Raw genomic sequence first — 17,449 nt, 5'->3', positions numbered from 1 at the left:
AATTCCAAAAACTTGTTTTTTCTCTATTGTATTGTACTCTCCCAAGCATCTAGTACAGTGCACAGAAAGTGCTCAATACATACTGACTGAATGATCATGTGGCTTCTACTCTCCCAAATGCTTAGTACAGTGCTCTACACTCAGTAAGCGCTAAATAAATACCGCTTATTTGACTGATTGTGTGGCCTGTTCCCCCAAGGAGTATTAAACTAGACCACTCACTTCAGCTACTGACCTGGGAAGCCAAACTACTCATTCTTTAAAATAAATTGAATTTTAAAAACTTGTTTTCTCTGCTTCATACACACATGCGGCCAACACAACAAATTCACTGACTCTGAGTCCAGTCTAGGTGAAAAAAAAACCTAGAAAATGAGCAAGGATTCTGGGATAATTGCACTTCCCTTGATCACTTACCCTTCATTGTATTCCCAGTTCCTGATTTCTCTCTCTCCCTCTCTCTCCCTCTCTCTCTCTCTCTCTCTCTCTCTCTCTCTCTCTCTCTCTCTCTTCCTGCTTTAGAAATGATTGCTAATACTTTAAATTCCATCTCTGCTGGGCAGAATATCAGGGTCTCTCGCCATTATTTCAACTTCCACCTAATGTGTTGATGGCTAAACAAGGATGCAGACCCACTTAATCCACAGATCTGTTGTAAAAGAACAGATTGATAACCGCCACGGCAGTTCCAAAGCCTGATTCTGCAATAAACCGTGATTTCATTCACTAAGCAGGAGGAAATGTGCAGAAATATAAATGCACTCTTCTCTGCCCAGTAGGACAAAACTCTGCTACCCCTTGTGCCCACCCAAGCATTTCCGTATGTACAGATTTACATACTCCAAGCACTTAGTTATTCACACATCTTTTTTTTCCATTCTCTCTTTCCTTTTATCTGAAGTTACCTTGGGTCTGTCTCCCTGGCAGGATTGTAAATTCTTTGAGGGTGAGAATCAGGTCTTCTAACTCTGTAAAACTCTCCCAAGCGCTTAGTATAGTGCACCAGAAAAATAAAGGTGTTTGGTAAAGCACCTTCCCCTTTCTTTGGGATGGGTCTAAAAACCTTGCAGTTGTCAATTCTAGCTCCAGAGTCACTAAAGATGATGGATTATGCAAAGCCAAAGGGTGGGACATTGAAGATGAGATAACTGAGGCCCGAATAATAATAATAATGGTATTTGTTAAGCGCTTACTATGTGCGAAGCACTGTTCTAAGCGCTGAGAGGATACAAGGTGATCAGGTTGTCCCACGTGGGGCTCACAGTCTTCATCCCCATTTTAAACAGATGAGGTAACCGAGGCCCAGAGAAGTGAAGTGATTTGCCCAAGGTCACACAGCAGGCAAGTGGTGTGAGCCCATTGTTGGGTAGGGACCGTCTCTATATGTTGCCGATTATTTGTACTTTCCAAGTACTTAGTACAGTGCTCTGCACACAGTAAGCGCTCAATAAATACGACTGAATGAATGAAATGTGGTGGAGCTGGGATTAGAACATGGCCTTTTCAAGACAGAAAGGGTTTGATGTCTCACAGCTTGGATTGGTTTATGATATTTGCTAAGCGCCTACCATGGGTCAAACACTGTTCTAAGCCCTAGAGTAAGTACAGGTTAATTAGGTCAGATACAGCCCCTATCCTGAATGGGGGCTCACAGTCTTAAATTGGAGGGAAAATGGAATTGAATTCCTATTTTACAGTTGAGGAAACTGAGGCCCAGAGAAGCTAAGTGACTTGGCTGTGTGACTTTGGGCAAGTCACTTAACTTCTCTGTGCCTCAGTTACCTCATCTGTAAAATGGGGATTAAAACTGTGAGCCCCCCGTGGGACAACCTGATCACCTTGTAACCTCCCCAGTGCTTAGAACAGTGCTTTGTACATAGAAAGCACTTAACAAACATTATTATTATTATTATTACTTGCCCAAGCTCACAGAGTAAGCACTTGGCGGAGAAGGGATTAGAACCCAGGTCCTCTGACTCTCAGGCCCGTGCTCTTTCCACTAGGCCATGCTGCTTCCGGACAGAACTTCTGGAAAATAAATACTCAAAAAATTAAACTATGAATCCAGATCTTGTGTTCATGACGATACCTAAGAGAAATCTGCGTAATGTCATTTATTTCCATTGTTTGGAGTTGTAGCCCAAGAGCTAGAATGCTAAAACGCGTGACTTCTCTAGTAAGAATTGGGTTTCTACAGTTTGGATAAGTAGTTATCTATCTATTTATTTATTTATTTATTTTACTTGTACATATCTATTCTATTTATTTTATTTTGTTAGTATGTTTGGTTTTGTTCTCTGTCTCCCCCTTTTAGACTGTGATCCCACTGTTGGGTAGGGACTGTCTCTATATGTTGCCACCTTGTACTTCCCAAGCGCTTAGTACAGTGCTCTGCACACAGTAAGCGCTCAATAAATACGATTGATTGATTGATTGATTGATAGTTAATTGTTTCAACTAATTCCACAGTAAGTGCTGAATAAATATGATTGACAGATGGATCAATTAACGGCCAGAATATTTTGGCCCTGCTTCTGTTGTTCTGTCACGGGCGCCCAGTCCAGGGCAGGGCACCCTGTGGGCCCTCAATAATACTATCTATCAATCAGTGGCATTTATTGAGCGCTTACTGTGTGCAGAGCACTGGAATAAGCACTTGAGAGAGCGCGATACAATAGAACCGGTAGCCAGGATCCCTGCCCTCCAGGAGTTGGCAGTCTTCAGGCGGGAAGCCCTTGTTAAAATAAATTCCAGACAGAGAACGGGGGAAATAACTTCCACCACTGCTATTTTTATCATCTTGGGGGGGAAAGGGTTCAAAAAAGGGCCTGACCCAGAAGCGCTTCGACTAAAACCGAGGCACCCCAATCGTGGCTTGAGCCCCCCGAAGCAGCCTGGCATAGTGGACAGAGACCGGGACTGACAGTCAGGAGGTCATGGGTTCTCATCCCGGCTCGGCCACTTGTCTGCTGCGTGACCTTGGGCGAGTCCCGTCACTTCTCTGGGCCTCCTTTACCTCATCTGTACAATGGGGACTGAGACTGTGAGCCCCACGTGGGAGCGGGACTGCGTCCAACCCGATTTGCTCGTATCCAGCCTGGCGCTTAGTCCCGCGCCCGGCCCGTTGTAAGTGCCTACCGAAAACCGTAATTATCACCAGTCTGATCTGCTCACCCGTGAAGTCCTCGTGGCACTCGCACGTGTAGCCCCCTTCTCGGCTGCGGCAGAACCCGTTGCGGCCGCAGGGGCTGGAGTAGCACAGGTTGATCTCGGTCTCGCAGTAGTCGCCGGTGAAGCCCGGCGGACACCGGCACCTCAGCCCGTTGATGGGGTGGATGGGGCGGAAGAGAACCGTGTCGGAACTAATGAAGGGGGCCGAGCTGTCGAACTTGAGGACCGAGACGCACTTCATGTAGTTCTCGCAGGGCTCCCGCAGGCAGATGTTGTCATCGAACGGGAGGACCCGCTGGGCCGAGATGGTGGTCAACAGCGTCCGGTTCAGGTAGATCTGCTCCTGGAGATCCTCGGATGGGAAGAAGCGGTCGCGGGGCCCGCCGGGCAGCAGGGCCGAGAAGGTCACGTTCAGGACGTTGGCGCTGACGTCCGTGTCATTCTGGATGTTGAAGACGAAGATCCCGTCCTTGGGGGTGGACAGCACCGTGGCCACCCCTTCCACGAAGAGGGAGAGGAGCGGCGAGAGGAACCTTTCCTGAGACATGTTCTCCAGGCGCACTGTGATGCTGTTGGTCAGCATCTCGTCCGTGATGATGGTCACGCGGAGGGTGCAGAGCGCGGTGACGCTGTGAAGGCCATCTACGAAGGAAAACAGACAAAGGACCGGTGAAGTCCAGCTAGCTAAAATATAATAATAACATTAATTGCATTTGTTCAGCACTTACTATGTGCCAGACACTATAATAATAATAATAATGATAATGACATTTCTTAAGTGCTTACTATGTGCTGAGCACTGTTCTAAGCGCTGTGGGGACTACAAGGTAATCAGGTTGTCTCATGTGGGGCTCACAGTCTTCATCCCCATTTTACAAATGAGGGAACTGAGACCCAGAGAAGTTAAGTGACTTGCCCAAAGTCATTCAGCTAACAAGTGGCGGAGCCGGGATTAGAACCCATGACCTCTGACTCCCAAGCCTGGGCTCTTTTCAATGAGCCATGCTGCTCTTCTCTACTTCTCTACTGAACTACGTGCTGGGGTGGATACAGGTAAATCAGGTTTTCATTCATTCAATCGTATTTATTGAGTGCTTACTGTGTGCAGAGCACTGTACTAAGCGCTTGGGAAGTACAAATTGGCAACATATAGAGACGGTCCCTACCCAACAGTGGGCTCACAGTCTAGGTTGGACACAGCCCCTGTCCCACTTAGGGCTCATAGTCTCAAAACCCCATTTTACAGATGAGGGAACCGAGGCACAGAGAAGTCAAATGACTTGCCCAAGGTCACAAAGCAGACATGTGGCAGAGTTGGGATTAGATCCCATCCATTCGGAGGAGCAGAGGGCGGCCTATTCGGGACACTGGACTCCATCTGGGACTGAGTAGGGAATCCAGTCGGGATCCTGTGGCCCTTCCCAGACCCACAGCAGAAAGAGATGGAAGCGAGACCCACCAGGTCACCTGGTCTATCCCTCTGCCTCCAGGGCTGCATTTACATGAAGCTGCAAGGCCTAATGGATACAGCCTGGGCCTGGGCGTCAAAAGGACCTGGGTTCTAAACCCAGCTCTGCCACTTGTCTGCTGGGTGACCTTGGAGAAGTCACTTCACTTCTCTAGGCCTCGGTTCCCTCATCAACAAAATGGGAATTACGACTGAGAGCCCGCCCCACGTACAACCTGGCCGGTGCCCAACTTGGACCTATTTCAGCCCTTAGCACAGTGCCCAGCACGTAGTCGCTCAGTGGAAAGAGCCCGGGCTTTGGAGTCGGAGGTCGTGGGTTCAAATCCTGCTCTGCCAACTGTCAGCTGTGTGACTTTGGGCAAGTCATTTAACTTCTCTGTGCCTCAGTTACCTCATCTGTAAAATGGGGATTAAAACTGTGAGCCCCCCGTGGGACAACCTGATCACCTTGTAACCTCCCCAGTGCTTAGAACAGTGCTTTGCACACAGTAAGTGCTTAACAAATATTAATTATTATTAACAAATACCATGGGAAAAAACAAATCAATTTCTCACTCAACAGCCCCTCAGATGGCCATGTTACTGGGGAAAGTCCTTTTATCAATGAATCGATCAATTGTAGATATGTAAATCATATAGGAATGGCTCCGTCACGTGGTTTTTGTGTTTAGGAAGACTAGAACTGCTAAATGCAACAGCTCAATTCTACGGCCCTAAACAACAGGTTCCCGCCGCTTTCTTTAGCTCCCCGTTAATTATCCCATGAGACAGTCTGATCCCGCGACCTTACGTCAACATAATTCTAGAGAGTGAACAGCCGTACCCATCAATTATTCATCCCTGTTCCTACTGCAATTAACGTTTCGATGGGCTGCTTGGTCCTGACTTTGGGGCATTCTGTAACCCGAACTTAGAACACTCACTCTTCCGGTTCAGTGGAGCCCGGACAATGGGATTTTCTTTTTCCCTTAAACCCCCCTAGCCCACCCTTCATCTGTCATAGACCTCAAGCCCTCGTGGACACAAACCCTAGCATCCCACGCCTTATCATAGGTGATAGTCTCTCCTAACGAACGACAGCATCGTGGCAAACCTCTGGAAAAAGATGAGAAGCAGTGTGGCCTAGTGAACAGAGCCTGGGAGTTGGAAGGAACTGGGTTCCAATCCCCACTCTGCCACTTGTCTGCTGTGTGACCCTGGGCAAGTCACTTCACTTCTCTGCGCCTCAGTTACGTCATCTGTCAAACGGGGATGAAGACTGTGATCTCCAGGTGGGACAGGGACTGTGTCCAACCTGATTACCCTGTACCCATCCCAGCACTTAGAAAAGTGCTTTACACCTCGTAAGTGCTTAGTACTATAATTATTATTAACAATTATTAATAATATGATTATTATTATTAACTTTATAAATCACTCTGTGGAGTCCCACACCCAACACTAAGCTAGCTTTGGGTCCAGAGCAAACAGACCCAGAGTATGCCACGAAAAGATCTGAAGCAGCGTGGCTCAGTGGAAAAAGCCCGGACTTTGGAGTCAGAGGTCATGGGTTCAAATTCCGGCTCTGCCAATTGTCAGCTGTGTGACTTTGGGCAAGTCACTTCACTTCTCTGTGCCTCAGTTCCCCCATCTGTAAAATGGGGATTGACTGTGAGCCCCCCGTGGGACAACCTGATCACCTTGTAACCTCCACAGCGCTTAGAACAGTGCTTTGCACATAGTAAGCGCTTAATATATGCCATTATTATTATTATTATTATCTGAAGGCATTCTTGGAAAGAAAAAAGAAATCGAAAGAAAAAGACTCTCTAAGCAAGGCAAATGCGTCAAGTACAAAATGAATGTCCGTTAAAATATTTTACCAACTAAGGGTGATTGAAAGGTTTTGTGACTGTGTGTTTGCAGTCTGACTAAAGTATGCTCAAAGGTCTCGGGGACCAAGATTAAGTAGATTTAAAAAACACTAAGGGAAAATTGCATATTCCAACAGAGGCCAAGTTCCAAACAAATCTCCGGGAAGAGCTCCATTTCATTGGCCAAACTCACAAGGAAAGAGAAGAGTTTGAAACCATTTCCCTAGGACCAATCAATCAATCAATCAAACATACATACTGAGCGCTTTCTGCACTGCACTAAGCGCTTGGGAGAGTACAGTTCAACAGGGTTGGTGGACACATTCCCTGCTCACCCAAGCCTTCGGATTCCAGGTGGCGGGGTGGCTATGTGATGCCCAGGGCAGACTCTAACACTCTGGTGCCAGCCGGCCGTGCAGACCCATTATCTAAGCCACCTCCGCCCAGAGCTAGGGTGGCCAATGGTCCAGTTTTAGAGTGGACAGCCCTGTTTTCAGCTGTTTAAACCAACGGCCACCTTTATGTCCACGATGGTCATTTAAAGCACCCAGCCCCCCGCGTTGACTCGGCTCAGACCCGACGGCCAATCTCCCACGGACCTGGAAAGGGACCGTGACCATCTGGGTAAGTCTGAAGGGGGTGAGCCACGGCCCCCGAGAGAAACGCATGAAGCAGTGAGCCCCAGATGTCCAGGCCTGAGAGCCGGAGGACCGGACTTCCAATTCTGGCTTTGACACCCGACTGTTGTGTGACCTTGGGCGGGTCACTCCACTTCTCTGTGCCTCAGTTCTTTTTGTGAAAATGGGGATTAAGACTGTGAGCCCCATGAAGGACCATGTCCAACCCAACAATCTGTATCTACTCTTGTACTTAAAACAGTGCCCGCTACAGAGTAAACAATTAGAAATACCATTAAAAAAAAGAAAGAAAGCTCTGGGTTTGGGCAAATTCAGCCCAAAACAGATGGATAGCCACAAAAGGGTGTCCATGGCATCATCATGCTACTCTCGGTGTCGATCCTGTCCCTGATGCTAATGAAACTCTCTATTCATTCGTTTGTATTTATTGAGCACTTACTGTGTGCAGAGCACTGTACTAAGCGCTAAGCTTTCCATGGCCCATTTAGAAGACGGCCATAGTTAGCTTCCTTGAGCAGCTCTAAAGGGGGGAAGAAAACTTACAGCCCAGGGGAGAACTGATGTGGAGTGGATGGTAGGGAGTATCATCATCATCGTAGTAGCTTTTGAGCACTTACTGTGTGAAAAGCACTGAACTAAGCACTTGGAAGAGTACAATACAACAAAGTCGGTAGATAGATTCCCTGCCCACAATGAGCTTACAGTCTAGAGGGATGTGTGTAGGGGAAGTGAAGGGACAGGGATGGAAACTGAGGCAAAATTCACACCAATGTCACTCAAAACTCCCCAGCAAAAAGAGCCAGTCACATCGAGTATCAGGGTAGGGACCATCTCTATATGTTGCCAACTTGTACTTCCCAAGCGCTTAGTACAGTGCTTTGCACACAGTAAGTGCTCAATAAATACGATTGAATGAATGAATGAGTATCAGCAGGGAAGACTTGTGCAAGTTGAGTAATAGGATAACATGACTCCGGTCAACTCAAATAGATGTGAGGGAATGTGACACCTGGCTCCTTAGGGTGGAAGTTATAGATAATAATCGATCAATCAATGGTATTTATTGAATGCTTACTATGTGCAGAGCACTGTACTAAACACTTGGGAGAGCACAATACAACAGAGTTTGTAGATGCATTCCCTGCTCACAACGAGCTTACAGTCTAGAGGGAAGTGTACGGGAAATGAAGGGACAGGGATGGAAATCGAGGCAAAGCTCATGCCAATGCTACCCAGAACTGATCTACCTCTAAAATAATAATAATAATAACTGCGGTATTTGTTAAGTGCTTACTGTGCCACGCACTGCACTAAGTGCTGGGGTAGATACAAGGTAATTGGGTCCCTGTCCCACGTAGGGCTCACAGTCTTAACTCTCATTTTCCAGATGAGGTAAATGAGGCACAGAGAAGTCACTTGCCCAAGGTCACAGAGCAGACAGATGACAGAGCCAGGAGTCCTTCTGACGCCAGGCCCAGGCTCCATCCACTAAGCCACGATGGTTCCCTATCTTACCCCCAGGCCAAAAGAACCGGTCATTCTCATCTGACCACAGTTAGAGTATCAGCAGGGAAGATCTGGACAAGTGAAGAAATATGACCAGGATAACATGACTCTGGTCACCTGGAGTAGCTGCGAGGGAATGTGACACCTGGCTCTTTGGTGAGGAAGTTATTAATATTAATAATGGAAAAGGGAAAAAAATGTTACAAAACAGGTTACCGGCCGTTTCGACAAAAGCAGCTGAGCAAATAAGTCTGACTCAAAGGCCAGTTTCACAGAAACTAGAGCCACGGCAACTCAGACAGCATCCAAGGAGAACCTCTTTTATGGTGCACAAGTTGGACTACTTCAATCAATCTTTACTGAGTGACTACTACGTGCACAGCACTGCACTAACTGCTTCAAAACCAAGTTCCCTCGGAAAAATCCTAGCTTCCCATCCATGGTGTAATTATCCTGGAGTCTGTTTTAAAAGAAAAGTTGCCAGGATCTTGCTAGAGACCTCGGAGGCCTGCAGGGAGGGGGAAGAGAAGAGAAGAAAATAATAATAATAAAAATAATTGGCATTTGTTAAGCGCTTACTATGTGTAAAGCACTGTTCTAAGCGCTGGGGAGGATACAGGGTGATCAGGTTGTCCCATGTGGGGCTCACAGTCTTAATCCCCATTTTACAGATGAGGTAACTGAGGCCCAGAGAAGTTAAGTGACTTGCCCAAGATCACACAGCAAACATGTGGTGGAGTCGGAATTCAAACCCATGACCTCTGACTCCAAAGCCTGTGCTATTTCCACTGAGCCACGCTGCTTAAAGTAACTCTTATTCAAAATCCCACTGTAGAATTGTTATCAAAATTGCAAGAGGAGGTGGGAGCCCAGGAATGGGTAAGGGACTGAACTAAAAAAGATTTGGAATAAAGACTGTACCTCTGGTTTGGGTTTTGATAAACTAGAGGAAAATCCTTTTGTCAATTAATGGGCAATAAAAACCAGAAAATGTGAAAATCAATGCTGTGTTTGAAATAGTGCAAAAGCCTAGGTGTCCACTGCTGAAGATGATGCTTCAGGACATAAATCAGATACTCTCACGAGTGCTTAGTACAGTGCTCTGCATACAGTAAGCTCTCAGGAAATGCCACTGATTGACTGACGGGCAGTCACTTCCAAAGTGGGCAAAGTGCGGATAATAAATGTGCCGATTCCCTATATCGAACAGCTATAATCGATCTAGATTGAGAGAGAGTGTGGCCTACTGGAAAGAGCACAGGCCCGGGAGTCAGGGGATCTGGGTTCTAATCCCAGCTCCATCACTTGTCTGCTGTGTCACCTCAGTCAAGTCACTTAACCTCTCTTTGCCTCCATTTCCTCCTCTGCAAAATGGGGGTTCAATACCTGTTCTCCCTCCCACTTAGGCTGGGAGCCCCATGTGAGACAGGGACTGTGCCTGAACCATGTATAATTGTACCTCTCCCTGCTCTTTGAACAATGCACATTGTAGATATTTAACAAATAGCACAGTGATTATTACTATTAAACAGCTATATCTCCATATTAATGAGAGAGCACTGTGGTTAAAGATTCATGATTATTGCTGTCTTGGATGTTATTTTGTAGATGTAGACGACTCTGATTTCTATCTTTTGCTCTGCCATACATTACTGAATAATTTTACATAAGACTCTCACTTCTCCCTAGAAGGCAGGAGTCCCATTCTTGATGAGCCCTGCCTTATTCATTAAATCGTATTTATTGAGCGCTTAGTGTATGCAGAGCACTGTACTAAGCACTTGGGAAGTATAATTCAGCAAAAAATAGAGTATCATGACAGGGCTTAGCCGACTCCTTGAGGATTCTCTGCCAAGAGATGGGCTTTGTGGGAAGAATTTGCTAATTCCGTCACAGTGCTCAAGCCAAAATGCATGGTAAAAACACACATTATCGGACAGTTGGGTGTACTTATCCATCTAGACTGTAAACTCCTTGTGGGTAGGGAACGTGTCTACCAACTCTGTTAAACTGGACTCTCCCAAGCGCTCAGTACAGTGTTCTGAACACTGTAAGTGCTCAATAAATACCACTGATTGTAAGCTTCTTGATAGCAAGGATGGTATCTACCAACTCTATTCATCAATGGTATTTGAGGGCTTAATGTGTGCAGAATACTGTACTAAGCGCCAAACTAAACTTTGTACTAAACTCTACTGAATTGCACTCTCCCAAATGCTTAGTATCAATCACTCAAATTGTACTTATTGAGCGACTGCTGTGTGAAGTTCACCTGTGCCTGGGAGTCAGAAGGAACTGGGTTGTAATCCCGGCTCAGTCACCTGTCTGCCGTATGATCTTGGGCAAGTCCCTACACTTCTCTAGGCCTTACTTACCTCATCTGGAAAATGGGGATGAAGATGGTGAGCCCCATGTGGGACAGCGACTGTCTCCAACACGATTAACTTGTATCTAGCCCAGCGCTCAGAACAACGCTTGGCACATAGTAAGCACTTAATAAGTACCATAATTATTATTAAAGGCATGCAGAAATGGGGACCCTACCCCCTCCTGGTCCCCTACCCCACAGGTGAGTTGTGGGCTGCCCCCTCAAAGCAACCTTTGAGAAGGTTAGGAGAAGCAGCGTGGCTCAGTGGAAAGAGCGCGGGTTTTGGAGTCAGAGGTCATGGGTTCAAATCCCGGCTGCCAATTGTCAGCTGTGTGACTTTGGGCAAGTCACTTCACTTCTCTGTGCCTCAGTTACCTCATCTGTAAAATGGGGATTAAGACTGTGAGCCCCCCGTGGGACAACCTGATCACCTTGTAACCTCCCCAGCGCTTAGAACAGTGCTTTGCACATAGTAAGCGCTTAATAAATGCCATTATTATTATTATTATTAACCTGGGACTACCTGAGGTGGCTCTTAACTTTTCAGGGAGGCAGAGCACTCCTTGGACCTGTTGGGATGACCTATGCAGATAGCACAGTGCTCTGCACAGAGTAGGTACACAGGAAAAACTCCTGACTGATTGACAGCCACGGAAAGCTCATCTAGACCTTTGAGACCCTAAGCACACTTAATCGATCAATCAATGCCATTTAAGAACAAGGAACTGTTTACACAGTAGCCAAAAATAAAGCCCAGGAAGGAATCTTTTATATGTGCATTTTTTTTAATGGTATTCCAGAAGGGCTTTCTATGTGCAGGCACTCTACTAAGCACTGGGGTAGATACAAGCTAATCAAGTTGGTCAAGGTCCGTGTTTCACATGGGGCTCATAGCCTTAATCTCCATTTCACAGATGAGGGAACTGAGGCACTGGGAATGAAGTGACTTGCCCAAGGTCACACCCAGCCAACAAGTGGTGGAGCTGGGATTAGAACTCAGGTCCTTCTGACTCCCAAGCCCGGGCTCTATCCATTAGGCCATGCTGCTTCTCCATTCTACAAAATGCCTTGAATGAAGGGAATCAATTAGTCAATCGGCGGTCTTGAGTGAGCGTTTTCTGTGAGCAGAGCACTGTACTAAGCACTTGGGAGAGTCCAATACAGCAAAGTTAGTTGGTGGACTTGTTCCCTGACCACAACGATCTTACAATGTAGAGGGGGTATTCCCACAGTCTATCAAAATTCTCAGCAGATTTCCTCAGGCCTCCTCGGAGACTAGGAAGCGCAGTGGAATTCCGGCCTTGAATTACACATTCACTTGGCTCTTCCTTCTTCTTCTCATTTGTTGGGGTGATAGAGGAGCAGTGTGGGTCAGTGGAAAGAGCCCGGGCTTTGGAGTCAGAGGTCATGGGTTCAAATCCCAGCTCTGCCAACTGTCAGCTGTGTGACTTTGGGCAAGTCACTTAACTTCTCTGTGCTTCAGTTACCTCATCTGTAAAATGGGGATTAAAACTGTGAGCCCTCCGTGGGACAATCTGATCACCTTGTAACCTCCCCAGCACTTAGAACTGTGCTTTGCACATAGTAAGCGTTTAATAAATGCCATTATTATTATTACTATTATTATTATTATTATTATTATTATAACAAAGGTGTCATTAGCCACTGTCAATGAGATTGGTGAGGATTCCGTTTAGTAATCTGCTTGGGGGTGTGGGGGGTTATTGTTGGAACCAGGCCAACAGACAAGTTTGCTGCTTCCTAATCAAGGGTATCAACACACCTACATCCTGTCTCTTTGGCCTTCAACCCATGTTAGAATGGCCCGCCTTCCTCCTCCTCACCTTCCTCCTCCTCCTCCCAGATGCATTAGGAATCCCTCAAGGGAAAACTGAAGAAAATCAAAACCCTGAAAAAAATCCATTTCTTATCAAAATGCACCTTCCCTTGAGAGGGCTGATGGGACAACATGATGTATCTACCCCAGTACTCAATATGCTTAACAAATACCATAAAAAAAAAAGAAAATACATTCTACATCATCCCATCCTTAACGATCCCTACGAAGGGGTCATTTTGAGAAGCAGTGTGACCACTTGGCTAGAGTTCAGAAGACCTGGGTTCTAATCCTGGCTCTGCCACTTGTCTGCTGTGTATGACCTTGCGCCAGTCACTTTACTTGTTTGTGCCTCAGTTACCTCATCTGTAAAAATGGGGATTAAGACTGTGAGCCCCATGTGGGACATTAACCAGATTAACTTGAATCTACTCTAGTGCTTAGAATAGTGCCTGGCATATAGTAAGTGCTTAACAAATACCATTAAAAAGCCCATATTTGGTAGTGGGAGATCCGAATATATAAATTAGTAGTCTGGAAATTCCAAATTAGTTTTCAGTAGAAATTCAAACCCAAACTCCTAGGCACAGTTCAACACTGCATTTGAAAACTGCAACTTTCACATAGTACGACGAGAACTATGCTAGTAATTCTTCTACATATTGCAAATCAAACTTCAGAAACAAATTTAAAGTCATTTTCTACTGGACATTTTTGTAACCCAATATAACTGGCTAGAGAAAATTTTGAACTACCCATTTGCAATAAATAATTAGCAAATTATGTTTAGTCTCATCTTCCAAATAAATCTCAAAACGCCCCTTTTAATTGTCTAAGTTCCTTTCGAGTTCCTTTCCTTTCCTTTTTAGAGAAGCAGCGTGGCTCAGTGGACAGAGCATGAGCTTTGAAGTCAGAGGTCATGGGTTCAAATCCTGGCTCCACCAATTGTCAGCTGTGTGACTTTGGGGAAGTCACTTCACTTCTCTGTGCCTCAGTTACCTCATCTGTAAAATGGGGATTAAGACTGTGAGCCCCCCGTGGGACAACCTGATCACCTTGTAACCTCCCCAGTGCTTAGAACAGTGCTTTGCACATAGTAAGCGCTTAATAAATGCTATTATTTTTATTATTTTTTTTATTAGGCAAAAACTCCTCACTCTCAGCTTCAAGGCTCTCCATCATCTCGCCCCCTCCTACCTCCCCTCCCTTCTTTCCTTCTACAGCCCAGCCTGCACCCTCTGCTCCTCTGCCACTAACCTCCTCACTGTGCCTCATTCTCGCCTGTTCCTCCGTCGACCCCCGGCCCACGTCATCCCCCTGGCCTAGAATGCCCTCCCTCCCCACATCCGCCAAGCTAGCTCTCTTCCTCCCTTCAAAGCCCTACTCAGAGCTCACCTCTTCCAGGAGGCCTTCCCAGACTGAGCCCCCTCCTTCTTCTCCCCCTCCTCCCCCTCCCCATACCCCACCTTACCTCCTTCCCCTTCCCACAGCACCTGTATATATGTACATATGTTTGTACATATTTATTACTCTATTTTACTTGTACATATTTATTCTATTTATTTTATTCTGTTAATATGTTTTGTTTTGTTGTCTGTCTCCCCCTTCTAGACTGTGAGCCCGCTGTTGGGTAGGAACTGTCTCTATATGTACATATGTATTACTCTATTTATTTATTTATTTATTTTACTTTTACATATCTATTCTATTTATTTTATTTTGTTAGTATGTTTGGTTTTGTTCTCTGTCTCCCCCTTTTAGACTGTGAGCCCACTGTTGGGTAGGAACTGTCTCTATGTGTTGCAAACTTGTACTTCCCAAGTGCTTAGTACAGTGCTCTGCACACAGCAAGCGCTCAATAAATACGATTGATGATGATGATGTTGCCAACCTGTACTTCCCAAGTGCTTAGTACAGTGCTCTGCACACAGTAAGCGCTCAATAAATACGATTGATGATGATGATGTTGCCAACTTGTACTTCCCAAGCGCTTAGTACAGTGCTCTGCACACAGTAAGCGCTCAATAAATACGATTGAATGAATGAATAATGGGTCACCCAGGTTCAATCTGGTAATGAACTCTAAAAAATATATAAAAGAAACAGTTAAACATTTTTAATTAAACTGACAGCAAATTCTGAACTAATGCTCTTAACTTCATGTGTGACTCAGCCCAGCACAGGGCTACATGGGGTTAAAGTTAAAGCCAGGACAATGGACTGCTAATTTTCCATTCCCATTCCTCCAGGTGGCAATTCTAAGGGGCTAACCACACAGTGAGGGTTTTTACTGAAGGGCACTTCGGAAAACTCAGGAAATTGTCTCCAAAATGTGAAGTTTCTAGATTCCCCGAGGTTTAATGTGACAAGAACATTGGGGTCTCCCCAAACCAAAGAAGTTTCAAAAAAAATTTGCTGACCTAAAAACCCAAGGACAGCTTCAGTCAACTCCTGAGCATGGTTGTGTCCCGACAATTCTTTCTGGGAGAAAAGAGAACTGTGATCTCCTTACATTCCAGAGAGTTGCCACTCTTTCCTCCTGTGTTTTAAGAATGTTGATCGATATTTCACAGTAGGAGAATTTCCCGAGGAACTCTGCGATTGGCCGCCGAGGCCGTGGATCATCCTGGCAACGGCGAGTTTCAACGTGTCGAATCATCACTTCGACATTGTGGGTCTATTGCACTTCACCCTGTGTACTGATAAGGTTTATCAACGTGCCTGGAATGGCATATGGGTAATCGGAATTATTTTTCCCTACTTGGGACTACAAGTAGCTTGTAAATTCCAGAGCTGCTGCTTGCCTGGTGGAGTTTGCTCCCTATCACCACACAGACTTTGTCACTAACACTTCTACTGCTCTCTCTCCCGCTGACGGCAGGATGCCAGGGCAGAAAGGCTTTTCTCGCTGGTGTTTGAAGAGGAGGCCACCGAACACTGTGGGAGGCCTGACCACTCTGCCTCCCCCCACCCCCTGAAACCACTTCTTTGCCAGCAATGCCCCCGTGCCTCGGATGCCAGGGTGGACGGCAGATAGTCACGGGCCTCATTCAGATGAATTTGGAAGCCCACAGCCGGAAAACCTGGCTTATTCATTCAATCATATTTATTGAGTGCTTACTGTCTGCAGAGCACCGTCCTAAGGGCTTGGGAGAGTACAACAGAACAATAAACAGACGCACTCCCTGTCCACAACGAGCTTACAGTTTAGAAGGGGAGACAGACAGGAATATAAATAAATAAATGACAGATATGGACAAAAGTGCTGTGGGGCTGGGAGGGGGGATGAATAAAGGGAGCAAGTCAGGGCGATGCAGAAGGGAGTAGGAGAAGAGGAAAGGAGGCCTCTTGGAGGAGATTTACTTTTAATAAGGCTTGAAAGGGTGGGGAGAGTCATTGTTTGTCAGATTTGGGGAGGGAGGGCATTCCAGGCCAGAGGCACCATGTGGGCTCCCGGTCTAGGGCAGATAAAACTCTGAGGTAAAACTCTCCTTCAGGAGGCCTTTCATCATCATCATCATCAATCGTATTTATTGAGCGCTTACTGTGTGCAGAGCACTGTACTAAGCGCTTGGGAAGTACAAGTTGGCAACATATAGAGACAGTCCCTACCCAACAGTGGGCTCACAGTCTAAAAGGGGGAGCCCCTCTTTTTCCTCTGCTCCTCCTCCCTTCCCCACTGCCCCATCTCCCTCCCTCTGCTCTACCCCTTTCCCTGGCCCACAGCACTTGCGTATATTGGTACATATTTATTATTCTATTTATTTTATTAATGATGTGCATATATCTATAATTCTATTTAGCTATTTTGATGCTATTGATGCCTGTCTACTTGCTTTGTTTTGTTGTCTGTCTCCCCCTTCTAGACTGTGAGCCTGTTGTTGGGTAAGGATTGTCTCTATCTGTTGCCAAATTGTACTTTCCAAGCGCTTAGTATAGTGCTCTGCACACAGTAAGCGCTCAATAAATACGATTGAATGAATGAAAGCTAACGCAAAGGGGAGAGTGTTCAACTTGTGAAAAGTTCAATAGGACAACTGCAGCTGTGGAGAAGAGGCACCAGCTGGGTGGAGTTCATTATGGAGAAAAATTCTATACAACTGCAGCTCACAACTGCCTTGTTCACATCAAAAAAAACGAAACAAAACACAAGAGGGATGTTTTTTCAACCAGGCTAAATGTCATTAGTAGAACAGAGGTCTAGAAGACCTTAGGAAGCACTGTAAAGGAGGCGTGACAAATCTTTGCTTTCACGGCTTCCCAGCATTGCAGGACGGGACCACCCGAGTTCTGGGCCAAACTGACGGATGATGAAAACCATTCTCGTCAACTAGGCTGATCCTCTTTTTCACTATCGCCAGGAGGGAGACTCCAAAAAACTTCTTCGGGGGCCTAAAGGGTCTGCCTGTCAACCAATGGAATGTACTGAGTGCTAACTGTGTGCAGAACACTGTACTACTTGGCAAAGTACAGTCCAACAGAGTTGGCTGGCACATTCCCTGCCCACAAGGAGCTTATAGTCATAGCTTACAATCTATGAGAAGCGGCATTGGCTAGTGGATACAGCCTGGGCCTGCGAGTCAGAGGGACCTGGGTTCTAATCCTGTC

General features: G+C 46.0%; 1 protein-coding gene across 1 annotated transcript in view; it reads right to left on the bottom strand.

Annotated features, from left to right (window-relative positions):
• CELSR1 (cadherin EGF LAG seven-pass G-type receptor 1) overlaps positions 1 to 17,449 on the bottom strand; it is a 181,305-nt gene that overhangs the window by 113,448 nt on the left and 50,408 nt on the right. Inside the window, exon 2 of the mRNA XM_038756093.1 lies at positions 3,175 to 3,813. Coding sequence (XP_038612021.1) covers positions 3,175 to 3,813 — 639 coding nt within the window. The remainder of the gene's footprint in view (positions 1 to 3,174; positions 3,814 to 17,449) is intronic.

This window comes from Tachyglossus aculeatus, chromosome 14 (assembly GCF_015852505.1).
Source record: "Tachyglossus aculeatus isolate mTacAcu1 chromosome 14, mTacAcu1.pri, whole genome shotgun sequence".
NCBI lineage: Eukaryota > Metazoa > Chordata > Mammalia > Monotremata > Tachyglossidae > Tachyglossus > Tachyglossus aculeatus.
Note: the sequence above shows the minus strand (reverse complement) of the source record. Positions and strands in the feature narration are given on the sequence as shown.